This window comes from Pterocles gutturalis, unplaced genomic scaffold, assembly GCF_000699245.1.
Source record: "Pterocles gutturalis isolate BGI_N339 unplaced genomic scaffold, ASM69924v1 scaffold10007, whole genome shotgun sequence".
Taxonomy (NCBI): Eukaryota; Metazoa; Chordata; class Aves; order Pterocliformes; family Pteroclidae; genus Pterocles; species Pterocles gutturalis.
Genome location: NW_010110228.1, coordinates 10,311 through 37,614, shown reverse-complemented (window position 1 = coordinate 37,614; position 27,304 = coordinate 10,311). Strand labels below are relative to the sequence as shown.

General features: G+C 42.3%; 1 protein-coding gene across 1 annotated transcript in view; it reads left to right on the top strand.

The window, feature by feature from the left end:
• The window catches only part of GCN1L1 (GCN1 general control of amino-acid synthesis 1-like 1 (yeast)), a gene marked incomplete at its 5' end in the record, with an annotated part of 40,978 nt that overhangs the window by 8,295 nt on the left and 5,379 nt on the right, over positions 1-27,304 (top strand). The window contains 39 exons of the mRNA XM_010073266.1: positions 796-948; positions 1,674-1,766; positions 3,058-3,133; positions 3,308-3,467; positions 4,414-4,603; positions 4,723-4,847; positions 5,192-5,370; positions 5,545-5,638; positions 6,153-6,266; positions 6,464-6,662; positions 7,121-7,276; positions 10,197-10,378; positions 10,648-10,728; positions 11,235-11,378; positions 11,768-11,895; positions 12,079-12,268; positions 12,678-12,748; positions 13,529-13,694; positions 14,642-14,836; positions 15,009-15,255; positions 15,891-16,012; positions 16,319-16,433; positions 16,907-17,086; positions 17,431-17,651; positions 18,377-18,445; positions 18,597-18,735; positions 18,844-19,040; positions 19,406-19,548; positions 20,303-20,420; positions 20,572-20,787; positions 21,127-21,291; positions 21,708-21,869; positions 22,313-22,405; positions 22,637-22,780; positions 23,757-24,026; positions 24,311-24,424; positions 24,950-25,180; positions 25,808-26,001; positions 26,649-26,763. Coding sequence (XP_010071568.1) covers positions 796-948; positions 1,674-1,766; positions 3,058-3,133; positions 3,308-3,467; positions 4,414-4,603; positions 4,723-4,847; positions 5,192-5,370; positions 5,545-5,638; positions 6,153-6,266; positions 6,464-6,662; positions 7,121-7,276; positions 10,197-10,378; positions 10,648-10,728; positions 11,235-11,378; positions 11,768-11,895; positions 12,079-12,268; positions 12,678-12,748; positions 13,529-13,694; positions 14,642-14,836; positions 15,009-15,255; positions 15,891-16,012; positions 16,319-16,433; positions 16,907-17,086; positions 17,431-17,651; positions 18,377-18,445; positions 18,597-18,735; positions 18,844-19,040; positions 19,406-19,548; positions 20,303-20,420; positions 20,572-20,787; positions 21,127-21,291; positions 21,708-21,869; positions 22,313-22,405; positions 22,637-22,780; positions 23,757-24,026; positions 24,311-24,424; positions 24,950-25,180; positions 25,808-26,001; positions 26,649-26,763 — 5,951 coding nt within the window. The remainder of the gene's footprint in view (positions 1-795; positions 949-1,673; positions 1,767-3,057; positions 3,134-3,307; positions 3,468-4,413; positions 4,604-4,722; positions 4,848-5,191; positions 5,371-5,544; positions 5,639-6,152; positions 6,267-6,463; positions 6,663-7,120; positions 7,277-10,196; positions 10,379-10,647; positions 10,729-11,234; positions 11,379-11,767; positions 11,896-12,078; positions 12,269-12,677; positions 12,749-13,528; positions 13,695-14,641; positions 14,837-15,008; positions 15,256-15,890; positions 16,013-16,318; positions 16,434-16,906; positions 17,087-17,430; positions 17,652-18,376; positions 18,446-18,596; positions 18,736-18,843; positions 19,041-19,405; positions 19,549-20,302; positions 20,421-20,571; positions 20,788-21,126; positions 21,292-21,707; positions 21,870-22,312; positions 22,406-22,636; positions 22,781-23,756; positions 24,027-24,310; positions 24,425-24,949; positions 25,181-25,807; positions 26,002-26,648; positions 26,764-27,304) is intronic.

The window sequence follows — 27,304 nt, the reverse complement described above, 5'->3', positions numbered from 1 at the left end:
GATGTCACAGGATGGTGGTCCTTTCGGAGATATCAGTGTGGCAAACTTGAAGTTGCTGGTGCTTGCCATGGGCAAGGGGGATTGTTTGTGTGTGATGTGTGCAGCTTTTCATGGGATCATTAACATATTCCAAATAATTTACTCAGCACTGGAACACTGACTGCCATTGTTTTGGCCCATCCAGTGAAGCATCCAGCTGGGACATAAAGAAAATAGAGATTCTGTCTCTCACGAGTTTATAGTTATAGTTAAAACACTACCTGTAAATACTTAACGTAGAAAGTCACAAAGTCTTTGGTTTCCTTTTTCAGTGTTGTGTGTGAGGTGTTGCTTCTGGAAGTGCCAGGAACACCTAGCTGGGTTTCTGTGGAAATGAAGGTTACAGACCAGTGGGATTCCTTGACTTGTGAATGCTTAAGCGGAACAGATGGTCATGGCTTGCCAGGAATTTACTTTCCCTCTCAGGGAAACATAGTCTTTGAAGTCAGACTTCCTGTGATTTGAACCAGTTCCGTTAATGTAACATTAGCATTTTCTTTTGCATCCTATGAACAGAAACTTGTACTGAGAAGAGACCATTTTATTTGTGAGGAAAGGACTAAAGCGGTTATCATCTTCCCAGTTAAATTTTAATCATGGTAGTGAGCGGCAAACACTCTGGGAGGTTCAGAGTCTTCCCAGTATGTGTCTGGTTCCTTTCCTTGTTTCATGACAACAGAAAACCGTTGATACCCTTGAGGCGTGAAGTGTGAAGGACGGTGTTGTTTTGTAACTTGTCTCTTTCTGTCTCCTCAGGTGACACGTTATTACAGGGAATGGACTTGCTGCCTATGCTCATCCAGACGGTAGAAAAAGCAGCATCTCAAAGTACTCAGGTTCCCATGGTAACGGAAGGGGTTGCTGCAGCTTTGTTGATCTGCAGGATGTCAGTAATTGAGGGACAACCCGGTAAGGTCACAAAACACCTTGTAGAATCCAATATAAGCAGGTTCTGAAGGTTAACACTTTTTCTTGACAGTGTGCATGAGATACTGTTCCTTCATCTGTGTATTGCTTCTGCAGAGAGAATTGTTGCCCTTTTTGTAAGCCAGGGAAGGATTTATTCCCTCTGTTATGTCAATGAAGAATTCCTGCTCTTCCATGGCTTTGCAAATCCGGCTTCCATTCTCTTGGGGCAGTATTCCTCCTTGTTCTGACAGAAGATGTTCACCCAGACCTCACATTCTTGGACTTGACTGATACATTAAAAGTATCGCTTGTTATTTGGGTAGTATTTTTTACAAACCTCTTTGGAAAGCATGAGGACCAGAATTCTGTCTTCCATGAGAGGATGTTACAAGAACTGCCTGAATTCATGCATCTGCGATGATATGAGATCCAAGTGTGTTCTGTCTATCGAAAGCAACACGCCACTTTCCTCCTTTCTTTCATTTTCAGGAAGGCTTGCCCTATGATAGATTAAGGTGAAACAGACTTTACATTTCACAAGTCTAACTCAGAAGAATATATTAGGAGTTTTTTGTGCATGAGATGAGAGGCTTTATAGCTGAAGATAAGTAAAGCTAGAAATAATTGGAGTGATTTCAGGAGGCAGAATTCTACTGTATTTTATGTATGTGAGTTCTGACTTGTTTTGAAACATCCTTGATAGACATCTGTTCTTTTCCTGTCAGAGTCTAAGCTGAGTGGTTTCTGGCAGCTGATTCTGGATGAGAGAAAACAAATTTTTACATCTGAGAAGTTCTTGCAGTCTGCATCAGAGGAAGGTAAATTGCCAGTTATTGTGTATCCGGTTGCTGTTTAACTCTATTACTTAGTACTTCAAAGAGCTACTGTTGCTGTTAGCTCTGTTCTGTGATCATTTCAGGCTGAAATGAACCTCATGCTCCTTCAGAAGTACAGCTAGACTAGCTGTAGTCTAAGCTTGACAAGGATTTTATTTATTTCCTAATGACCCTCAGTTACCAAACATTTATAATTCCCATTTTATATTCTGTAAAAGTCTTTCCAATACAAAATGTGTTTGTGTGGTGTGCCAGTTCGTAAGTAAATAGCTGCAGCCAGCCCAAGGGATGTGGAGAGGGCTAAAATTAAGAAGATGATGGGAAAAAGTAAAATAAGGCTGGAGAAGAGAACATGTAGGTGAAAATCTTAAGATGTGTGGGGGAAGAGTAATAAAAGATAGGAAATCAATAGGTTATAAATTAGTGTCTTTGTGTTCTGTTTTGTTCTCTTGTGTTTAAAGATTAACTGAAAAAAAATTAATGGAATGTACCCAACAGAAAACATTACTGGCTACCTTTAAAACTGAAAGTTTTGAAAATTAGCTCATGAATCATTTTTCTGAAATGAGTTAATTTATCTTGTGTGCAGAACTTTGACGAAGTAGTTCCCTAAGTGGGAAATAACAGCGTTTGTCCTTTGCTTGCCATGATCCCTGTTTCCTGAAGCCAATGTGTGTATCCATTCATTTTCCCTTCCAAGTCTGCAAATATCCTGAAACAGCATGATTTGGAAAATTTTTTATTGCTCCTTTAGGATGTTAGCTCCAAAACCTGATATTTTGAGAGCAGATATTGTCATGATTTGTTATTGGTTATTTAAGTAAAAACATCCAGCTGACAGTTGAAGCTCAGAAGATGGTACCAAGGCTACTGTTCCGATAGCATTGTGCACTCCTGCCTGGATTCAGTATACACTTTACTGTCACTGGAGACATTCTGGCAGGGCTCAGGAATCAACAGTATTGATGCAGCGAGCATGGTGTTTGTCGTTGGCTTTGCTCAGTTGACTTAGACAAAAATAGGTCACACGTAGTGGTCAGGAAAATTCTGCTGGGATCCAGCTAACAATATTTCTATGGAATCGTGGTTCTGTTTCCAGTCTTGGCAGATCTGAGAAGGATTTGTCTCTAGCTTCACTGAGAAGATTATGTAGAGGCTCAGTTTGGGTAGCTCTTTTAATGTGTCCTGCCTGCTGTTTGTTTGTTTTCAGGTAAAAAAAAATCTGTTTTCTTATGAATTCTCATGCTGTTTAAATGTTTGTCTTTTCCCACAGCAATGTGTACAGTACTGCAGCTGACAGAGCGCCTTCTCTTGGATCATGCACAACGGCTGCCTGAAAGTAAAGTTCAGTACGTAGACTGCTCGTGCTGCCACCGATTGGTGTCTGATCCCTGAATGTTAACGTGGGCAGGGGAGAGGGTGGGCCTGGGGCTTTGCACAAAATGGTGAACTCTGTGCTTTTGTGTCCAGTTGGTTTGCAGAGCTGCCTCCTTTGCTAAACCGGTTTATTTCTCCATTTTCAGGCAGTATCACCGTGCCCTTGTTGCCGTGCTGCTGAGTCGGACCTGGCATGTTCGAAGACAGGCCCATCAAACAGTTAAGAAGCTCTTGTCCTCTCTGGGAGGGTACAAACTGGCCTATGGGCTCTTGGAGGAGCTGAAAGTGGTTCTCAGCTCTCACAAGGTGAGTAGTCAAGAAGGCTAGTCTCTGCTTAGACAGTTGGTTGTGTGCTGCCAGTTACCTCTCTGCCCCAGATTTGCTGTTAGTATTGACATACAGCGTGATAGGAAGATGATTCAGTTCCAGATGACCTCCTAGAATTGCACTTGTTACTGCGTATTGCTGTATCAGCGTCTGTGGTGTGCCTAGTCTTCCCTGTGTACATAGAAGACACATTCAAAATTGTTTGGGGAAGGAAGCCGCAATTTTTCATGTCCTTCTATTATTTTAATCCAAATTTAATTGATGCTGGAAGACCAAGTTGCTTTCCTGCTGGAAGACCAAGTTCCTTTCTTGGTGTTGTAGTTCTTTGGCCCTGGATTACAGCTCAGGCTGCCTCCTTAAAACAAATAATACGATATAAATACCTTAGTAGCAACTATTATAAAAAATAAAAAGAAAATTAAAAAAAAAAAGGAAACGAGTGTTATATTATTGGGCATGCTCCTAAGCCAACGCTGTGTCAAGTTGTATAATAGATTGATACATTAATTAGGTACCAAGGCTGGGACTTTGTAAATAGTCTTCCCATGTCACAGATACAGCCTGCATGAAGTATTTTTGAAAAGATACTGGGTAAAATTAGACTGCAGAAGTTGGGCATACTGTTCCCAGCCAGCTGGTTCAACCTTTTCCAAAGTCCTCTTTGCCAAAAATGATCTTTTTAGTTTTATTTTACCCTGGCTTGCCAAATCTAGTATAGGCCTCAATTCTTGGTATTTCTGTCACTGTCATCTCTGTGCTCCTGTTCCACTGTTATCCTTTATTCCTTCTTTCCTTTGAAAACTTCAGGCTGTCAGTACTGGCAGAGGGAGCTGATTGTGGGTGTTCAGCATGGTGTTGCTGTGGGGAAGTGTGCTCAGGGCTTGAGAAGTTGGTGGGATGTGTTAATGATAAATTGTCCACTCAGGTTCTGCCCCATGAGGTCCTGGTGATGGAGTCAGGAGAGCTGTCAGAGCTAGGAAGAACATACATCCCTCCCCGTGTCCTTCATGAGGCACTCTGTGTCATCTCGAGTGTGGCAGGGCTTGATGTGGATTCCTTTGAGCCAGAGAAGCTGGCGCTGGAGATGCTGCTGGTGAGCCATCATCCGTCTGTAGGTAAGCGAAGGGATAAAACCACTCTCACGGACAACATATGGGGTTTTATCTTGTCTTTTTGCTTCATTGTATTAGCAGTGTACTTCATATTTATTACACTCATTTATTCTCCTTGCTAGTGGCAGTGCAGCCAGGTCTTTGGCCAGCCCTCCTCATCAAGATGAAGATAGATCCCAAAGACTTCATCAGCAAACACCTGAATGACATATTACCTAGGATCACTGCCTGCACGCCGGAGAACCAGGTGATAAACTTCTGCTTTCCTTCTGTTAGTTTTGGGAGATACTTTGGAACAGGAGACTTTTCTGGAGGAGTTAAGTACTAACTGGTCTATAAGGAAGGAGATCTGTCTAAAAGGTGGGGAAAAGATGGGTTCAAAGAGAACGTCTCTAGGGAAAAGCAGCTGGGATTTAAGGTGGGGAAGAACATGTACCAGCAACCAACTGGAATTCTAGATATGATTCAAGTACCCGCTGAACAAAGAATTAAGAATTAGATAACGTGAACTGCCTCAACAGGGCATACTTTTTTGGAGACAATGTCAAGGAATACTGACAATAATGGTTTTTTCCTTTGTTTTCTTGATAGTCATCTATGAATGCAGTGGGATCGCTCTCTCTGCTCTCACCTGGTAGAGTGCTCCCACAGCTCATCAGCACTATCTCAGCATCAATGGAGAATCCAGCTCTGTGCCAGGTTACTCGAGAGGAATTTGCCATCATGAAGACACCAGAGGGAGAACTGTATGACAAATCTATAATACAGAGGTAGGACTTTGTAATTTCTTTTCTCTGTGCATCTGGGGATTGATTGCTGCTGGCACCTAGCCTGTGGGTGCGTGGGTTTGTCAGATGCTGTTTCTGGACAGGAGTTCCTGGATTTTTGTGCCTGGATCTTAGTCCAGAGCAGTGCTTATGCTTTTCGCTGCTTTTCCTTCTCAGTGCTCAACAAGATAGTATGAAAAAGGCTAACATGAAGAGGGAGAACAAAGCTTATTCTTTCAAGGAACAGATCATTGAGCTGGAGCTGAAGGAGGTGAGTTGATGGGAACCAGGAAGCCAGCCTGGTGTCAGAATCTTCTTCACTACTGTCTCATCTGTTGTGTTATGTGGCTTCTGGCATATGTGTGTACGCTGTTGGGAAAGATTCTCTCAACTTCTTTGAATACCTAAACGTTGTCTTCTCTTGTGTCTGTGTGTATCAGTTTCTCTTCTCTTATATCTGTATTTGTATCAATGTATGTGGTGTTCTACTTGTTTGTGAGTGTGCTTACTAGTTGGTAATATCTGTTTTTTCTCTTCATCTCTTGTTCAGTGTATCTCGTGGAACAAGAGTAAGGTACAGGTTGCTAAATAGGTGCTTCTGCCTTGTAGACAGCCCGCAGTTCTGTTCAGTCTGGCCAGAGCCATTTGTGTAGGTGGAAGGAGGAATTTGGTGGAAGGAAGGGAATGTACCAGGTTGACTGGTGCATTCTTTTATTAAAGGTTGACTTCTTTTTGCTCTGGGGAGGATGTCATTGATTAATCATGTCCATGGCTCTCTACTGCAGGAAATAAAAAAGAAGAAAGGAATAAAGGATGAGGTGCAACTGACTAGCAAGCAGAAGGAACTGATGCATGCACAGCTGGAAAGGGAGTCTCAGATACGGAAACGACTCAAGGAGGTAAGTTTTGATGGTCTTTTTTGCCAACTCTGCAGCTACCATGACCCAAGTCATTTTGATAAAAGCAAAATGGAGTAGCGTAGAGAATATTTGACAATAACCTATTTGTTTCTTTCATTAGAAATTAGATTTAAAAACTTGAATTTTTTTCCCAGTGGAGTTTTTTGTGGTAACCTTTGGCATTGTTTCTCTTACAGCTTGATAATGAGCTGGAGACAGCTTTAGGACTCCTGGATGCTGTTATAACAAGAAAGCCTCCTGGTCTAGCTCAGTACATCCCTGGTCTCATCAGTTCCTTCTTGCCACTTTTTCGATCACCTTTGGCTGCCCCAAGGGTTAAGGAACCTTTTCTTTCCTTAGCTTCCTGTGTCATGCCTGCTCGACTGAAAACCCTTGGTTAGTATGTGCAGCTGCTATTTAAGGGCAGGGTGCATTATTTCTGTGTCAGGGCGATGAAAATTCTTGCTCTTATAAGCTGTGGATTGTGACCATGTACCACAGAAATCCAAGAGGAAAAAACACCTTGGAGCAGTGCTTGGGGAGATGACTGTGACATCCCAGAGATCCTACTGCTGGACAGGACTGGGTCCACAGACAAGGAGCTGTCATTGTGACCACTTCGCAGTAGCACTTGGTTGCAATGGGACTGTCTCCCCTGTGCAGAATGTGGAGGATGCGAGTGTATCTCACACGTGTACCTGTTGTGAAGAAAGCTGTCCCTTATAAGCCTGAGGGCTGTGCTTCCTTCTCTGTTTCTCTTTGTTAAAATTCTTGGGTCTGTGTTCCTGGGGATTTTTCCCTCAAGAAACATTTGGTTTTAGTCCTCTCGTGGATTCTTTATTCTTTTGTGCCAGGTACTTTAGTGAGCCATGTGACCTTGCGCCTGATGAAACCGGAATGTGAATTAGATGAATCTTGGTGTCAAGAAGAGCTGCCTACTGCTCTGAACAGAGTTGTTAGCTTGCTGCATGCCCATACCATCCCTAGCCGAACAGGCAAGGGAGAGCCAGGTAAGAAGTCCTGTAGATCCCTCTGACACCTCCTCCCCCTCCCAATAACTCTGTGAGCTGTCAGGTTTGATGGTTTGTATAATGCTTTATAGGTGAGGCTTCACTTTTAAAAATCAGATCAGGCTTCATAGACAGGAAAACCCTTAAGGTTTTTTTTTGTGGTGGTAGTAGTAGAAATGATTTTACAAGTACAGTAAGTGTAGAAATGAAATAACAATTTTTTCTTCAAATGTTCATACTGAAATAATAGCAGTGAAATTAAGGCTCATCTTTGCCAAGGACGGTTCCTACTTTTCAACACCACTTAGCATAAGTGATTCAGTGAGACTAAATAGAAAGACAAAATAATTTCTTGTTATCTGCGATCTCAGCAATGAAGTGCCTGTGGCCTCTACTTATTTGCTATGTAGTGCTGCAGTTCATGAATATTTTATTCTGGCATGGTTGCAGAAGCAGTTCTTTCCTACTCTGTAACACGAAGGATTTTTACAGTGCAAGAATATGATCTGGGTTAAAATGAACTTTTTTTTTTAATTATTTTTTTTAATTGGGTTAGTTTTAATCTAGATCACTTCCAGAATCTGCTTCACGATGTGGTGCACAAGTACATGTACCACTACCTTGACGATAACAGTACAGAGAGAGAGGGTAGGTCTGCTCCTTTGGAGGCAGCCTCCTTAGGCTGCCTTAAGGCATCCACTGTACTGTAGTGATAAAGGTGCTTCATCCAGGCTTTGGAGTCGTTAATCATCTAGCTCAATCAAAAGCTGCTGTGGTAGATGGTTTATAATTTTTTAAAGGAAACATAGGATTCTGGTTGGTCCATTACCCCAGTAGTTCAGTTCTCTTGCTGTTCTGTTGCCAGTCAGATCCGCAGTTGTGTGACTGGCACGTGTCATCTTCATGGCTGAGTAGCAGCAATCAACCATGTTGAGCACCACTTCAGTGCTGAACATCTCGGTGGTAATTCAGTGTCTCCACTATGTAATTTATTTCCGTACTAAGTGCAAGTTCATTAACATTTGAATCCATTTTCAGGCTTATTTCCAGAAAGTAGTGGAAGTATTTTCAACCCTCATCCTTCAAGATTTCCTACAGTGCTTAATTAAATGAATATCTGATTATTTTTTCAGTTCTGCAAGAGAAAGGAAGTAGGTTCTGTAGCACTTTGTTGGACAAGTCATGTTATACTCCCAAGTAATTTTTCCATATTTTCAAAGTTCTTTGGAGTGTAGTCTTGCAGTATTATTTACTAGAGGTTAGTTTCTTAGATTACTGTGAGACCTAAGAGAGACCACACTGCATTATAATGTGGATGGTAAAATTTATCATTAATTGCTGAAATGCCAAGACACATTTTATAAACTTTTTCCTATTGGTCAATACCAGCTACTGTGTTAATAGAACATTTATCTTCTCATATAAAGCGTATAAAGACCATCTCTGCACCTAGAGGGACAGTTGCTTAAGCTAAAGATATCTGGCCAATAATTAAAAAAAAAAAAAAAAGAAAAAAAAAAAAAAAAGGAAGAAAGAAAAAGAAGGGTAAAAGCAAACATACTGAGCAAATGAAAAAATCCCGCATGAGAAATGCAGGGGTTTTTACCTAAGCTGTTCATGTTAAATAGTTAGGAACTCGCAGTGTGGTTGGTATTTAATATTTCTCCCTTGAACTACTTTTGCAGTATCCATGCCCTACATAAGCTGACTAATACTGCAGTATTGTATCTGCAGTGCTCTTCATCTGCATTTTAGAAATTTAAAATCTGGCATTGTCTGACAGCGCAGATAGGATGTAGAAAGCAAACATTTTCCCTAGGTGTCTAGTGCCTGAGGTTTAACTGGACTAACTGGAGGACTGGAAGAAGCATTTGTTACATCCCATAGCCAAGCGCCTGTGAGAAGGAAGGATCAAAATCTTTAACAACAGGAATCCAAAAGCTTTAATTTTTTCAAGGGGAAAGGGGAGTTGAGACTTGCACCAGAATTAGAGAAACCTCATTCTCAGGAACCCAGCTGAAGACAGGAGTGAGAGGTTACTAGGTTGGAAGGAAGTGTTAATATGTAGAGCTGGAATATAGTTGGGAAATGGGCCCCTACTTTGGGACAAAGGAACTTTAAAAGTGAATTAGTTAAATTGTATCAGATCCCTGTGTGGATCCTCCTGCTCAGCAGTAAAATTGACCATGATTTATTTTTTAGTTTAATTAGTTTTAATTCTCAGAGTGTACATACAAACTTAAGGCACTTTAAATAATAGATTTTATTTCACCTTTGGTTATGGGATGGATTTGGTTTAGTGTCCCATCCCCGCCCAACCCCCTGCCTGCCAGTATTTCCAGGGCAGACAAAACCTCAGTTTTGCCTGTCTGTCTGCTTTAATCCATTGAATGATTTCTATTTCATTTGCAGTGTGTATTTTCGCACTGTTGAAGCACTGGAAGTAATTTGGAATCCCAGTGTGACTTCAATTAAAGCCAGCTCATTGGTGTAGCAAGCAACAGGAACATTAAGTAGAATCATAGAATCATTAGGTTGGAAAAGACCCTTAAGATCATCAAGTCTGACCATTAACCTAACGCTGAAATGCCAAATGTCAGTGTTGGAGCCATACTGTTGCTGCTATTAAGTGGAGTGGCAAAGTGGTAGAGGCTAAACGGGGCTGGCTGCGTGCGCTGCGTTGAACAGACTAAACCTTGTCTGTGTGGGGTAACTCCAGGTATACATGAAAGTGTCCTTTAGACCTGGTGTTTCTAGGGGCATAGAAATACTCAGCGTCACTTAGCGTGTTTGTACATGAGGCTGAAGCTGGCCGTATCCGTTATGTGCTACTCAGGTGTACATTTCACACCAGCTGATACCATAAAACAAAAGAAGAGAAGATGAGCTGTGCTCACAGGGCTGTCCTTCCTTTCCACAGGTGCTGCCCCGTTATCAGCTCCAGCGTTTGCCTTAGTCTTTCCTCTCCTAAAGACTGTTATGACTGAGACACCTCATGACAGCGATGACAAGGAGGAGTTTCTGGTCAAGATTCTGCAGATCCTTACAGTCCATTCTCAGCTGAGATCATCAGCAAGTGGCCAGGCTTCGCTGGTGGATGAGGTGAGAGCTGTGGGGATCAGATGACCTCCTTCAACAGTTGTTCAGATGAGGCCTGGGGTAAAGCAGCTGATGTGTCAACTGGACAAAACAGTAATTCTACAAGTTAACAACGTAAGATTGTTTTCTGTCACAGGTTTTGGTTACCTGTCCACCCCTAGGTTTTGATTGTGATTTTTATAAGAAGTGTCATACACAGGCAAGGTACTTTGGAGTCACAAGACATAAGGCTTTTTCTCTTCCTTCTGCCTTTTCTCTCCCCAACCTTTCAGAATGGCCCAGAGTTGCTGCCCCGGAGGGACATGCTCATTCTGCTGATTCGGGTGATAGGAACAGGTTCTCCACGGTTACAGGTGAGTCCTCAGCTTCATAACCATGGTCAGGATTCTGCCTACGTTTCATCAGCATCTAACTGAGGGAAATACACCCACCTGGTTTGAGTCTCTGAGGCTGGTGGTTGATACATTACCAATTTTCTCCTATGTTTATGGTATTCTTCTTGGGAAAAAGTGCCTGTATTGTTTTTTCTGTGGGTTTTATTGCACCAAACATATTCTTTAGTTTTCCCCCAGTTACATTTTATTCCTTTTCTAAGGCCTTGCTCTGTCAAAGAAGTTTAGTAGTCGCTCCGCTGAGTGTTTGTTCTAAGGGATGAGATGGCAGAAAGGTCAATAAGAAGAAGGCAAAAGGTTGGACTGAACTCATCAGTTCTTGTTTCTGTCATGAACCCTTGTCACTGTTCTTTGAGAATTTCTTCTCTTGTGGTAGCACTCAACCCACACCCTGCGCTTGTTTTGACCAAATGCACAGAAGCAGAAGGCAGCAGTGGAATCTCTAATACTTCCTCACGGCATTTTAGGTTTTGGCTTCCAACGCGCTGACCACCCTGTGCGCAAGCAGCAGTGGGGAGGACGGCTGTGCCTACGCAGAACAGGAGGAGATCGATGTGTTACTTCAGGCCCTGCAATCCCCATGCATGAATGTTCGAGATGCAGCTCTCAGGGTAGGTGGGAATCATTCAGGGTCACACTGAATTATTTTATCTTTTAAGAGGTGAATCTTCTCCAGCACTGAGGAGGGGCTTTAGCTTTGGTGCTAGGCTTTGGGCAGCGTCTCTGTACTTAAGAGCAGAAAAGACTGGTCAGCAGAGCACAGCCCAGTGCCTAGCTGCCTCTCTGCAATCTGCATAGGGAGCGCCACTCTTGAGTTTCATCATCTCACCTATTAGCAACAGGAAGTCCATGATCAACACTGGCAGTGTGCTGCACAAGCAAACATAAATTTTGGCACTTCCAACCCCTGAGAAATTGACTTGGCAAAGGTTTTAAGTGTTTTAAAGTATCTGTTTCTAAAATCAGATCCTTGCACTGATTCTCCTGTAAACTAATTCAGGGACTGATGGAGCTACAAATGGTTCTACCAACCCCAGACAGTGATGAAAAGAATGGACTGAATCTGTTGCGTCGCCTTTGGGTAGTAAAGTTTGATGTGGAAGATGAGATTCAGAAGTTGGCAGAGAGGTAAGAATTCTTTCTAGCTGATGGGATTGTGAGGGGACCTCTCCTGCTCACCTTGTGCAGCACCACTGGCAGAGGCTTTGCCTCCCACGGGTGGAGGGCAGCTTTAGGTTGCCCTGATAGTTGTGCGTAGTAGTGGCTTCTCTTGCTGAAGGGTGACCCATCACCTCTTCCTGTGCCCTGCAGGTTGTGGGAGTCCATGGGTCTGGAGCTGCAGCCTGACCTCTGTTCGCTGCTGATCAAAGACATCATATACCATGAAGAGGCAGTGCGACAAGCAGGTGCTGAAGCTCTTTCCAGAGCTGTAGCTCAATATCGAAACCAAGCAGCAGAGGTCATGAATAAACTTACAGAGATCTACCAGGAGAAGCTCTATGTAAGTCCTAAGTGGTTGGCAGGCACAAGCTTGTGCTATATTTTATAGTTTTTATTAATCACTTTTCCTTTGTCTGTCTTGAGGATGTGCATGAAGCCTATTGTTGCTGGGTGTTTGCTTATCACAGACTTTAACGTCTTGCTCCTCAAGTTATCAGCCAGTAAAGGTGTCATTGTACAAGTGGAAGATACGCCTTAGGTGGTACAAGATGACTGTGGCAGAGCAGGGTCAGTCTTTGTCTTTTTGGGCCCAAGCTAGCTCTCTGCTTGTTTTCTTACCGTGCTCTTCTGCTAGTGCTGTCATACCTCTGTGCAGTGTTATAAAATGGCATTGCAGGTATGGCTGACAGCATTCTCTACGTATCTGTCCTTGGAAAAGGCATTCTGATGAAATTTTTTTCTCCTTACAGAGGCCACCTCCAGTTTTGGATGCTTTGGGACGAGTGATATCTGAATCACCGCCTGACCAGTGGGAAGCAAGGTACAGTCATCTTCATCCAAATGAGATGTTCCAGATTGCTATTTCAAAATTCAGGCAGTGGAGCAATAAGGGAATGTTAAAGGAACAAATTATATGTGGCTGATTTGACTTGGCTGGTTTCATGCTTCCTTCTGATAGAGTATTTGTGCCTCTCAAGCAGGCTGGGCAGGCCAAACTGAAACGTTCTCAGTGCCATCAAAATATTGGATGCTATCTTCTCTATGTCCTTCTGATAAGGACAGAGTCTTTCTCTCTCAGACTGTCTGATTTTTGTCTTATTTTACTGTATTCCCACCTCTGTACAGGCAATTGATTGTTTCAAGAGCAGCAGTGTGAGCCCTAATGAACTGGACAAATTCCAGTTTGGATAATTACTTTTTGTCTACTTGTATGCCCTATATGGGTTTAATTGGAGATCATCTTATTTGCTACCTGTCTTAAGCTGATCTGTTCTTTAGTGCTGATGTACCTTGTTGTAAAGCTGCTGTATTTTGGCAGTAGATGAAGCGATCCTGATGTCTGTCTTTGTTGGCCCAAGTATCTGTAGTGCTTAATCAGGATAAAAGTAATTATATGGCTGGAGGGTTGTTGTCCTTTTGGGAGCCTGCAGCATGGGGTTATGGAATGAAATGGACGTAGGTTGGACGCTGGGAAGCTCTTCGATTTTGTAGTGGTTCTATCTCTCAGTTTCTGTAATGTATGACTGATAGAAAATGTGATTGTCAGCTTGAGCAAATTCTGTCAAAAGTCAGCAAGCTCACAAGCTCACCATCTTTACAGGTGTGGCATAGCTTTGGCCCTCAACAAGCTCTCACAGCATCTGGACAGTTCTCAGGTGAAGCCTCTCTTTCAGTTTTTTGTACCGGATGCCCTGAATGATCGCAGTCCTGAAGTCAGGAAGTGCATGTTAGATGCAGCTCTTTCAACACTCAACACTCATGGCAAAGTAAGTCTGAGCACTACTCTCTAGCCTTGGAAAAAAGATGGGATGAAAATGTAGGTACTGTGTTGGAGCTCACAGATTTTTTTTTTTCTCTTAGAGGTTGCTGCTACTTGTAATAGCAAAAACTTTCATGTAGTAGGAATTTTTATGTGTTCAGAGTTGTTGTCTTAGTGGCTAGTGTTGACAAAGTGTAATTTTTCCCTGTCATTGCAACAAAAAAGAAATAGCGCTGAATTAACTGGAGTTAAAATGGTACAAAACTAGAGTAATAGAAGTAAAATCAGACCACACATCTTTTAATCCTGGGAAGGTGAGATTTCCCTTTCGGGCCTCATGCAAAGCAAAGCAATGAAAGCTTGCTGGTCCTTGGCCTAATTATGCAGAAAACAACTTAAGTCATTTAGGGAATTGAGGACCATCCTCTCTGCCAGCCCTTCTCCAGCACTGTTAGATGGGGGAGGCGTGCAGGGTGTAAATTGCTCAGCTTCTGGTTTCCTCATATGTGCCAGTTACCTCTTCCGGACAGCCCTCTGCATTCCTGTTAAGCCCAAGACAATTGGAATATTTTCATATTATTCATTCTTTTCTTCTGTTTCTTAGAAAAGCAGTGTGAAGTTTGTTTTATCTTCCTGTTCTCCCTTTGCAAAAAAGAGCAGGCACTGATGTTTGGGTAGCAGTCTTGCCCAGCAGCTTGCACTGCTTCTGGCAGAACATCATGCTGGCAGGTTTGGGGGATCTAATCTTTAAGAGCTAACTTCTCTCTAGCAGGAAATATTTGTGGCCTGTCGGGATGGCACAAGGATTTATGTGATGTGACATATTAAATGAACTGTAAATACAGTGTGATTGTTTGGTTTGTTGGCTCAGAGAAGAACAAACAAGTCCACTGAGCATAGCAAATCACATTCTGAGTGGACTCTAGTGGCAAGTTCTGTGGTTTTGTTTTTCAGGACAATGTTAACTCTCTCTTGCCAGTGTTTGAAGAATTCCTGAAAAATGCTCCTAATGATGCCAGTTATGATGCTGTCAGGCAGAGCGTGGTCATTCTGATGGGTTCACTGGCAAAACATCTGGACAAGAGTGACCCTAAAGTGAAACCAATTGTTGGCAAACTGATAGCAGCCTTGTCCACGCCATCTCAGCAGGTAGGTGTCTTCCTGGAGTTCTCCTGTTCCATGCAGAGGATACTTTGAGAGATGTCAGAGAGATGAAAAATGTCTCTGGTGACAGAAAGCTGTCATTGTGGATGCAGTCTAAGGGGGAGTTATGTTGGTGATGAATATTTTGTGATCTGATAGCTGGTGCATTGTTTTACAGGTTCAAGAGTCTGTAGCAAGCTGTTTGCCACCTCTGGTGCCTGCAATTAAGGAGGATGCAGGGGGAATGATCCAGAAGCTAATGCAGCTGCTTTTAGAGTCTGATAAGTATGCTGAGCGCAAAGGTGCAGCTTATGGGCTGGCAGGCCTGGTGAAAGGCCTTGGCATCCTCTCTCTCAAGCAGCAGGAGATGATGACCACACTGACTGATGCTATCCAGGACAAGAAGAACTTCCGGCGGCGTGAGGGTAAGGGACAAAAGCTTTTCCTTCCAAATGCTTCCAATTTCTCTTCTATCTACTAACTCTTGTGGTCTGATCAAATGGTATCTGAACCCCGTGCTAGGTTTATGTACATTTATTTTACTGAAGTTTGCAGAGGAGGAAATGGGGAGTGTCTGCCATGAGGTCATTGATTATGTGTAGCATCCTAAAACTGGTTTCTTTGTATTGTGGCAGAGGAAGGGTTTCTGGTCCTAGACGATGTTCTTGGTGCCTTTCCCTCCTGTTTTCCAAGGCAGGTGTTGCTCAGTGGGCTCCTGCTTCCCATGAGACACTACATGTTCCGCTCCAGCTGGTCTAGATGGGCTTTCACAGCCTACTTGTTCCTTTTGCTGCTGAATGTTTCCTGCCCTTATTTTTGCTTACCTAAGCTAGGACTCAGAGGACTGTTCTGTGTTTTCAATGCTACTAGGCTTCTTCTTGTCCTTTCTGAGACCAGACACCTCTCCCACAGCACTAGCCACAAGTGCAAGAAGGGAAGAAACTTTCATCTTTGAGATTTGAGTGCTTCAGGAGAAATTCTAGATATTTGGCAAATCTATCTTTCCATCCCCTTTAAATGAAGTTGTAGTTTCCTCTGACTGACCTTTGGTTTTTTTTAGGGGCTCTATTTGCCTTCGAGATGCTCTGCAGCATGCTTGGAAAGCTCTTTGAGCCCTATGTGGTGCATGTGCTACCTCACCTGCTGCTTTGTTTTGGAGATGGGAACCAGTATGTGCGAGAGGTGAGATGCTTTAAATTTCTGAGGCGAGAGTGTTAAGAGAAAATGGAAACGGAATGGATATGAATACTGTTTGTAACTAGGCAAATTGAGCAGGTGGATCTATCTCTTTGAGATACCACTAATACAATTTGATCTTCTTAATAACTGAAAGCATCTTAGTTCATTGGTTGCTACTTGGCAGCTACTTGGCTAGCTGCACCATTGTACTTAGACACTGGTTTATGTGAGGGCTTTGTTCCCATTGAATCTCTGAGGAAGGAAAAAACATGCGTTGTGACACAGCTTGTACGTGTTTTCTCCTTGGAGGCTGCAGATGACTGTGCCAAAGCTGTGATGAGCAACTTGAGTACTCACGGAGTGAAGCTGGTTTTGCCATCGCTTCTTGCAGCACTAGAAGAGGAATCTTGGAGAACCAAAGCAGGTACGGATCAATATCTGAGTGACATGATTGAGAGTAACTTACAGTTCCCTTCACTGTCATCCCCCTTGTTTATTCCTTCATCCCTACACATGGCTGTGACAGTTTATTGTCCCATAAGGAGACTGTGGAACTTTTGAGATACGAGTTTCCTGGCACATTGAGCAACTTCTTTCCCCCCAACAGATTCAAGGGACTCTTTTTACCTTCATCTCTCTACAAGTACTCCAGAAGCTGGAGGTTCTCCCCCCTCCCTTCTTTTCCCTGATACAACAAAAAAATAGTTTTTAGTGTCTTAAAGTGGCATAGAATGGCTTAATGCATTTCAGCCATTCTGTGTGTTCTCTGACTGGTCATACCATGTGTAAATTTGAGTTTGAGGTGAATGTGATCATCTTCTCGTATCTCTTCCTAATGCTGTGTATTGTTTTATGTTTTGTCTCTTTTTTCTTTCTTTTTGTGTACTTCATGCACAGGATCAGTGGAACTTCTGGGAGCTATGGCATACTGCGCTCCCAAACAGCTCTCTTCCTGCTTACCCAATATTGTGCCAAAACTTACTGAAGTGCTGACAGATTCTCACGTGAAGGTGCAGAATGCAGGTCAGCAAGCTCTCAGGCAGATCGGGTCTGTCATCAGGAATCCAGAGATCCTGGGTAAGAACTGTCTGAATCTCTAACACCCAAGAGTGGTCCTAACATGACCATGGTTTATAATAGGAAGGTTTACATTCACTGCGTTTAGAATTAAATCCAGACTTCTGTAAAAATTAAACTACTTCTAGAAAAGTATAACAGGAAAGCTTAATAGCAGCTTCAAGAGTTATTGAATGTTCTTCTCCATTTTGTCAGCTAACGTTAATAAGGTTTTCTGTGTTCCTGTGTGCTAGTTGCTTTAGAAGGATCTAAAACATCCCACAAGAGAACACCAGCTCACCCTCACATGTGTTTTTGATTTATGTACAAATAAAGTCTTTTCTCTCCTTTTTAAAAATGTTCAGCAATTGCTCCAGTTCTGTTGGATGCTCTCACTGACCCCTCCAGGAAGACCCAGAAATGTCTGCAAACTCTCCTGGATACCAAATTTGTCCATTTCATTGATGCTCCATCCTTAGCACTGATCATGCCAATTGTTCAGAGAGCTTTTCAAGATCGTTCCACAGACACCAGGAAGATGGCTGCCCAGATCATTGGGAACATGTACTCCCTGACTGACCAGAAGGTATGGCACTAAAGATGCTCTCTAATTGTATGTATATTTACTGTGTAGGAGATAACAGAGGAAGCACTAGAGAGAATTTATTTGTTTTTGGATTTTGCTGTTAAGGTAGACAGTATTAGAATCTACGCAGCTTCTTTAATTAAATGTATGTAAATGAACAGATAATGGCTGTAAAGACAGTGACAGTTCTCAGGTGCTTAAGACTGTCAGCTTTGTACTTCAGTAGTTGTCTAGTTATTATCAGATTTATCCCTGCAAAAAGGTCTTCTAATTTTTACCATGTAAGAAATGCCATAACAAACAAACAAGCAAAACCCCTATCAGTGAAACACAGATCAACTGCTTACAAACGGATCCAGGGCTTGTTTGAAAAGTATTTGTAGAACCTCACTGTGGGCTCAAGATCTGTGTTTAATTTTTGTGCTGATAATCTCTAACTCTAAGCCTTGTGTAAATGTTAAGAATGTTGGATTTTCCTTGGATACAAAGTGCTAGGTTGTGGATGAGCATCAAAAAGGTTTTGAATGATCTGCACCAAACTCATGTTTCTTGGACTTGCAATTCAATTCAATGTGCTGATTTACAGGATTGTGAAAGCAACTGATTAAACTCTCAGGATGCTATGGATGATAGCTAATAATAAAGGGCTGAATGCCCTTTACATGCAGGTGGCTTGAGTTTCTCGTTTTGAATCCAGTTCTTACTCTTCGAGCTCTTTGTTTCAGGATCTGGCTCCTTACCTGCCCAGTGTGACTCCTGGACTGAAGGCATCTCTGTTGGATCCTGTACCTGAAGTAAGTCTTTTGTACAAATACAGTTTGTCTTTCAGTGCACTAGGTTAAACTTTGTCATGATCTTCTGTAGCTCTGTAATCAGCCTGACACATCTCTATCTTAGTAACTTGGGCTAGATATTTTGCAAATCTCTCTTCCTGTTGTCTGTTAGGTGCGTACAGTGTCTGCTAAGGCTCTGGGAGCCACGGTGAAGGGTATGGGAGAGTCATGCTTTGAGGATTTGTTGCCATGGCTGATGGAGACACTGACATATGAGCACAGCTCAGTGGATCGATCTGGTGCTGCTCAAGGTGAGGACATCTGTGTCTGAATACTGAGCTCAGACTTTTTCCTATTAAGTCGGGTTAGCTGCTTGTTTCTTGTGTACGTGAGCTCTCTTCTCTGCTTTTTTTCCCCAGGTCTGGCTGAAGTTATGGCTGGTTTGGGGGTAGAAAAGCTGGAGAAACTTATGCCAGAGATTGTAGCTACTGCCAGTAAAGTGGATATTGCACCACACGTCCGAGATGGTTATATCATGATGTTTAACTACCTGCCAATTACCTTTGGAGACAAGTTCACTCCCTATGTTGGTCCCATCATTCCTTGTATCCTTAAGGTATGTAGCAGAGACCTGAAGAGTTTTATTTATTAGAGGAAAAAAAAGAAACCTCCAGAGTATTTTAAGCATCATTTCCATTAATTGTGGCATGTACAGAGACTTTTCCAGCATTGCTGGACTATACCAAAAAAATATAAAATAATTTAAATTATAAATTATTCCTTCTTCCAACTTACTTGCTTGCTGTCTTTTGTTTGTAGTCACTAGTAATTTCTTAGCATCACCTTTGTGCATTCACAACTCTGTAGTTCATTTACTGTTCATGGCTGAGAGAGAAAACATCGTTTTGTTTTCCTACTGTTGGTCTTGTATATTGTGCTGAAAAAGCCCCAGCTTTCACAGACACTTTTCTCTCTCTTCAGGCACTGGCAGACGAGAATGAGTTTGTGCGGGACACTGCCCTGCGCGCTGGCCAGAGAATCATAAGTATGTATGCTGAGACTGCCATCGCACTTCTCCTGCCACAGCTAGAGGATGGCCTGTTCGATGACTTGTGGAGGATTAGGTAAGTGATAACCATCTTACCCACAGACATTCCTCTTCCATGGTTGGAAAACTGGCATGATTTAGACTCTGTTGCTCCTCAGGCAAATGCAGAGACCTCCTGGGAAGCAAAAGCAACCTTCTCTTTTTGCTTGTTGATTTGAACATGATGTCTTATAATGCTGAGAGTCTGAGAAGCCCTGCCAGCCATGGGTCAGGTTTCCTGGTACTTTTTTTATTAATTCTGGTCGTGACTCTGAAAAGCACTTCCAAGGCAGATGATGTGACAATATTTAGCCCTCATATATTGTTTTTCATTTTTCAAAATTCTGAGTAAACTATTGTTCTCCTGTGTATGGAAATGTGAGTGCTCACAGCTAACAGCAATTGCTCAAAAATTAATTGTAGCAAAAGGCTTGTGTCAGCTGAGTGCTAATGAGTGACTTATCCCAGGTGAATGCCCTTTGGGTTGAAACACATACTGGCCATGTCATGTTCCTTTTTAGAGTCCAGGCTACACCCTGGTTCATTGCCTTGATATGGGAATTCTCTCGGCCCCTTCCAGTGTGGAATTCATTCCTTCCCTTTCTCTTTAGCATGCTGCTTCTCAGTCATGTAGGCAGGCTCATCTCAGCTATCAGCCCATGCAGCATTTCAGGGCTGACCGAGCTCCTTGCCTTGCGTTTTGCTCATGTCTGTATTTGATATACTGTCATGTTGGGACAGGTACTGCCTGAATACCCTGTTTGTAACACTTGACTTGCTCCTGTTACCAGGTTTAGCTCAGTTCAACTCCTTGGAGATCTTCTATTCCATATCTCAGGAGTCACTGGAAAAATGACCACAGAAACTGCTTCAGAGGATGACAACTTTGGAACAGCCCAGTCAAACAAGGTAAAGCTGTTCTTGTCTGTTGTGCCTTTTTTTTTTTATTATTTTTATTTTTAAATCAGCCTGCTGGAAAGATATATTGAATAATTATATATTTTGTTATTTTTTTAAGTTTCAGGAGTGGATAATACAATTCTGTACTATTTCTTTTCAGGCTATTATTAATGCTCTTGGTGTGGAGAGGAGGAACAGGGTGCTGGCAGGGCTGTACATGGGCCGCTCTGATACCCAGCTGGTAGTGCGTCAGGCCTCCTTACACGTCTGGAAGATTGTAGTCTCAAACACTCCTCGCACACTGCGTGAAATCTTGCCAACCCTCTTTGGGCTTCTGTTGAAATTCTTGGCCAGTACTTGTGCAGATAAGCGAACGGTGAGAAATTGAGTAATGCCTTCCTGTTACTGCAGGTGACCATGTAAACTAATTCCTGAAGAACACAGGATAATTCCTTTCTATCAATCACTCCAAAGCTGTCATTAATTTCACTTTTCTCAGCGTGAGAATGTCTGAGCTTTTTCTTTGCTGAAGGCAACTGTGATGACAGTAAAACCATTTTACTATGGTTACTTTTAAAAGTAGTCTTTCCATTCCTACTACTCTGTCTATACTGTGAACAATAGTTTATGGTCAAAAGTTAATATTTGCTCACAGTTCACCCTCTTAAGTTCTATAAAACAGGAAAATAGTTAATGAATAAATTTTTGGAGACAGGTTGCAGCACGGACATTAGGAGACCTTGTCCGAAAGTTAGGAGAGAAGATCCTTCCTGAAATCATTCCTATTCTGGAAGATGGACTGAAGTCGGACAAGAGTGATGAGAGGCAAGGAGTCTGCATTGGGTTGAGCGAGATAATGAAATCTACCAGCAGGGATGCGGTAAGTTCAATGTGGAAGGTGAAATCTCCAATTTCACCTATCTATGCTATGATGCAGGTATTGCAGTTGAAACAGAATAATACAGCTAGTGCTGGACTTGTTTTATGGACTGAAATCAGGGCTTGTAACTAACATGAGTTGCTGTCCAGGAAAATGCATGCATTTGTATCTGTCGGTAAATTTAAAACATCACACAGTTCTGACTTTTAGGAGCTCTAATAATAAAAATCATCCACTAGGTAGCCTTACAGCACTGCAGCTTTTTGTGTTCATTAATCCTGCTTTTCTCCCAATGTATTTCAAGCAAACTACAATTTTGTTTCCGTTGTGCAAATTCAGCATTCTTAGCTACTTTCCCGAGATGCATGTGTCTGCTGTGCTTTAGACGTTCTGTAATTTTATCTCTACATCCTTAGGTACTGCTTTTCTCTGAGTCCCTGGTTCCTACAGTGAGAAAAGCGCTCTGTGACCCCCTGGAAGAAGTCCGAGAGGCTGCAGCTAAAACATTTGAACAATTGCACTCAACAATTGGACATCAAGCTCTTGAAGATATCCTGCCATTTTTGCTGAAGCAGCTGGTAAGCATTGCTCAGCATTAGTCAACAACTTGATTAATGGCTGTGGGACAGGTTTTGAATAATTAGCTTACAGGAGAAGCAGGATTGTAGTGGCAGACCTTCCAGGGAATGGCAGCTCTTATTTTGTCTCCTCCATGGAGTCATCCTAGCCATTGGCAGGGAAGGCCTTGTGGCTAAAGCACGGGCCTAAGAATTGCTGTCTGGCTCTGCCAGGGAATTGCCACTGTCACCTGCTTAAGTTGTTTGGCCACCGTTCCCGATACAGAATATCTTTCTGATGTGACAGAACAACTTGGTTTGTTTTGCTATATGAGAGCATTTTGAGACAGAAGGATTTGTGTGTTGGTTATATGATCCCATAGTTATATTGTCACTTGAAATAGGGTTTAGCTTGGCGTGTAGCAAGTCATCTCTCAGGCTTGTAACTTTCTCTCTCCCTGCAGGATAATGAAGAGACATCTGACTTTGCTGTGGATGGTCTTAAACAAGTTATGGCTGTCAAGAGCCGGGTGGTGCTGCCTTACTTGGTGCCAAAGGTACAATTGGAAACAAATTTTAAACTTCAGAACTGTGCTTTTTCCTCTGCTTGTTGCCAGTTTTCTTTGGACCAGTATGCCAAAAGGAAGAGCATAGCTCGATATTTTCTTCTGATTTTATACTCAAAGCATTGTAATTTTGGTTGTGATGCATTTATACTTAGAAATTTTTCATGTTGTAGATGAAGTGAGATTCCTTCTGACAAAATTTCTGCTTGCCTTTTTTTTTAGCTGACTACTCCCCCTGTGAACACCCGCGTGCTAGCTTTCCTCTCATCAGTGGCAGGGGATGCTCTGACACGGCACTTGAGTGTCATCCTGCCTGCTATGATGTCTGCACTGAAAGAGAAGCTGGGGACCAGCGAAGAGCAATTGGCAAGTAGCATGGCTCAGCTCTTTGTTATGACAGGTTGCCTGAAGATAGTGCTTTGGGTTTACTTCGCAACACAGAGTCTGTGTTCTCTACATTCACAGACTGCATGTTTTAATTCAGTCCATTAGCTCCTTCAGGATGAGTCTTTTTGCCTGGTGACATATTGTGAGTCAAAAAACGTATGCTTTCCAAATGTATTTGTATCCATATAAAAGTCTCTTTGGCCTGCAACAAGATACAATTCTCAGTTTACTTATTCCTGGAGAACTGCCAGAGTGTCTAGTTAACTTTGTATTTATTCTTAGTATAGAAGACTGAGAGATTAAAGGGCTGAAGGGAGGAAATCTCCTGTTTTGCATGCAGCACTTCTGTACTGCTTTCTGCAACATCTGGTATTTGGACTCCAGAGAACATCCTGGAGTTGTGACTGCGGATAGACATGTACATAAGTTGGTGAATGAGGAATGTGAGTGACAGAGTCCTGTTGTCTGTCTGCTGTGGATGCCCATTAGCTCAGCTTCTAGCCCCAGGTCTGCCTGGAGATCTCTGATGTACCCACAGGCGTGCTTGTAATTGGTATTATGATGTGCAGCATTAAATTAACCTAAATCAAAAAAATGTTATCTGACAAGACCTACAGTCACTGACGGGTGAGTAAGATGGGGGAGACTGAGCTACTCTAATTTTTGTAAATTAGCCCTTCTGCAGCTGGAGACCGACCTGTGCAGCAATCAGTTCAGCAGAGTTTGGTCACTGGTTGAATTTTGAGAGTTGGTTAATATACCTGTCTCTGCTCCAGGACTGAATCGAGCCTTTAATGGTGATGTGAGCAGCCATTTAATGCGAAATTATTAGCAAGTGGAATATGTTGGAGTATTTCTCTAAGAGATAATGCTGTGGGTAACATGGGGAAATCTGTGGCTAAATCTGGCTTTGTTCTATTTGAGAGTTAATGTAAAGTTAATTTGGACTTTTTAGGAGATGGCAAACTGCCAGTCTGTAATTCTGTCTGTGGAAGATGATGCTGGACAAAGAATTATAATTGAAGATTTACTAGAAGCTACCCGCAGCCCTGAGCTGGGAATGAGACAGGCAGCAGCTGTCATCCTGAATATCTACTGCTCCAAGACAAAAGCAGACTATACTGGTCATCTGAAGAGCTTGGTTTCGGGCTTGATACGTCTGTTTAATGACACCAACCCTGTAGTTCTGAATGAAAGCTGGGATGCGCTTAATTCCATCACCAAGGTGAGACGTAGCTTAAAAAGGTTACAGTAGTGATGCCTGGCAAGGAGAAAATGGGGATAGCTGGTAAAATACTGCTTAAATTGAACCACCTTCTTTTGATTGTAAACTATATTTATGTTTGCAAATGCTGCAAAGATTTGAGAGTTTTAAGATGAGCTTGACTTCATTGCTGTGAGCGAGGAGGCAGGAAGCAGGTGTCTTCTCTTGACACACCTGAAAATAATTCACAAAGAATAGCTGGTTGCCATGTTGCCTCATCTTTGTCTTACCCCTCTCTCCTGCAGAAATTAGATGCTGGGAACCAGCTTGCTCTCATTGAGGACCTGCACAAGGATATCTGGATAGTAGGGAATGAGGCCAAAGGCGAGCATGTGCCAGGATTCTGTATTCCTAAGAAGGTAAAGGATCAGAATGAGTGTGGATTTGTCACGGACATAGTACCCCACCTTTTGTGGGAACTGAGTGGTGTGACTTTACAGCTGTTGGAAGCAGTGGCTATTGGGGGCATTCCAAACCTTTATTTTGGAGAGACTTTCTATAGGTTATTGCTGCTCTTGAGTTACCCTACAGAAGACTCCTTTTGTAACACGATCTTTGACAATTCTGTTCTGCATGTAAGTCATGGTCGCTGGCTGCTTTTTGTGGGGGAGTAATGCTGGACTTCTGTGCCAAATTTTTCTGGTTTAAAAATTCTGTGAGCCGCCACCACTTTTCTCATAGCACCTGGCTTAGAGAGGCGTAGATGCATAAAATCAAACCAAATAAAAGTAGCTCTGTAAATGTGGAAGCAGGCAGCTGAAGGTCAACAGGAAATTGAGAGAAGCTCTCCAAGTTTGTGTGTCTGGTGTATAACAGGAGCAAAAATAGGATACATATTTTTTGCATTTTAGCTTCTAAGCTTTCTTATCCAATTTTCGTGACAGGGAGTGACTTCCATACTCCTGGTGCTGCGGGAAGGTGTTTTAACTGGTAATCCAGAGCAGAAGGAGGAGGCAGCAAAGGCCTTAGGGCTGGTTATTAAGCTGACTTCTGCTGAAGCTCTTAAACCATCTGTGGTGAGCATTACTGGGCCACTTATTCGGATCTTGGGAGATCGGTTCAGCTGGAATGTCAAGGTGGCTCTGCTTGAAACATTAAGCCTTCTTTTAGCCAAGGTAAGATTCATAATTGACAGTGGTTTGTGAATGTTTTCCATGGTAACCTGCAGAAGTATCTGTTGCTGTTCATGTGAATACAGCTAGGGCATCTGCTGCTGTGGATTTGGTATTTAGGAGTGGCACTGTAACTGGAGTGTATTCTTCCAGTAGCTTCTGGCCTACCAAAAAAAGCCCCCAATGCTTCAATTTCTGGACCTCATAGAAATATGGGTAAATGCTGATAACACTTTTAAATTATTAAAAACTACCATGTAATTAGTTTCTTTGTCCACCATTTTTGTGAAATGTTAAGTCCAAAGATGATGATTATTTATTTGAACTGAGCTGAGCTTTTATTTAGTGCTCTATATACAGAAGACTGTTCCTGATGGTGTAAAGTCTTTCAACAATGTTACCCTTGTATTTCAGTACACAGAAAGTAAGATTATTTTTGAAAGGGATAAAAGTTGCACGGTAAAATACTGTTTCGTGGTTTTCCTATTTTAGGAGTGTGTTAGATCTGAGTAAGGGCTATTTGTGATAACTAGCTGTTACAGAAGAGCTCATGCTGTTTTCAGGCTTTGATTTCCAGTCCCTGTTTCAGATTTGACTGCACCACTTTCCCTTCTTTCATCTCTGGTATAGGTTGAGATTGCCCTGAAACCGTTTTTGCCCCAGTTGCAAACAACCTTCACCAAAGCTCTGCAGGACTCAAACCGTGCTGTTCGCCTTAAAGCTGCAGATGCTCTCGGTAAACTCATTGTCATCCATGTAAAAGTGGATCCTCTCTTTACTGAGTTACTGAACGGAATTCGTTCCAGTGATGACTCTGCCATCAGGTAAGCCATAGGTGGTATCTCAGACCTTCCTGCTTATCAAGGATGAAAGAAAGGACTAGCATGAATGAACAAAACTATTAAGCTTTTTGTGTAGAACGTTTTTTTTTCTCCCCTTAATTCAGAGAGTAAGGTTTACTTATTAGTGAAAGCAGTTGACTGATAATCAAGGGTTGTAAAACAAAGAATGTGGATGATAGGGACTTGGGAGTCAGAAGCTAAGCTGTGAGAGTGTATCAGGGGAAGCACTGCTTGGGACCTGCCCAGTTCTCTCTCCTGCACACCCCCCAGGAACCCACTGCAGCCCACTTTCAAGACTATCAATTGTCAGTCTGATCTGAAGTAATACAGCTGTTCTTGTATCCTCAGTGCACAGATCCCTAAGAAATTAACTTCCTAATTTGAGAATTTCTTAAATGTTTGAATAGTCAGAAAATATTTACATTGTAAGAGACAAACACAAGTACACAAATGTGGAAATATTTTCTGTCACGGTGTTCTCAGCAGCGCAGAGAGTACCAGTCTCCTGAACTGTGAGGCATATTAGTGTGATTGCTGTGTAAGAAACTGCTGCACGCATCCAGAGCTCAATTTCTTCTTTAGGGTGAGAGGAGAGGCAATATCTGACTGTACGTTGTGATCACTTCCAGGGACACAATGCTGCAAGCTCTGCGGTTTGTGACACGTGGAGCTGGTGCGAAAGTGGATGCTGCAATTAGGAAGAATATCAGCATGGTGCTTCTGGGGATGCTGGGACACGATGAGGTACTGCTTCAGCCAGCTGCAAAGGATCCCTGCTGTAGGCAGTCTTAAGATCTGAACTATCTAACAGAATTGTTTTCTAAAATAATGATGGAGTGGAAAGAAACTTACATAAAGAAGCATGTAGTTGGGCATTACTCGCTGAACTAAAAATGGTCTGTAAAATGGATCTCGTTGGAGCCTTGTGGTGTCTTAGCTGAGAGTCAGGTGCAAGAACTGGAGATGCCTAGCCAGTCACTGGTAACTCTGAAAATCTGTGAGTTTAATGTCTCCTTAGCAACTGTATATGTGGGTTTGACCTGCAGCTCCTCACCAACATGTTTGAGGCAGCTCTGAAGTCAGGATTTGCTTTTTATCTTGGAGAAAACCTGCAATACTTTCACTATCTGCACATACGTGGTTTAACCCAAACACCACGCAGCCACTTGCTCATGGGTTGAGATAAGAACAATTTAATAACTGAAAAGAAGTAAAATTAAAATAATGATACTAATGATAACAATAACAATAGAATACACAAAACGAGAGATACACAGTGGAGCTG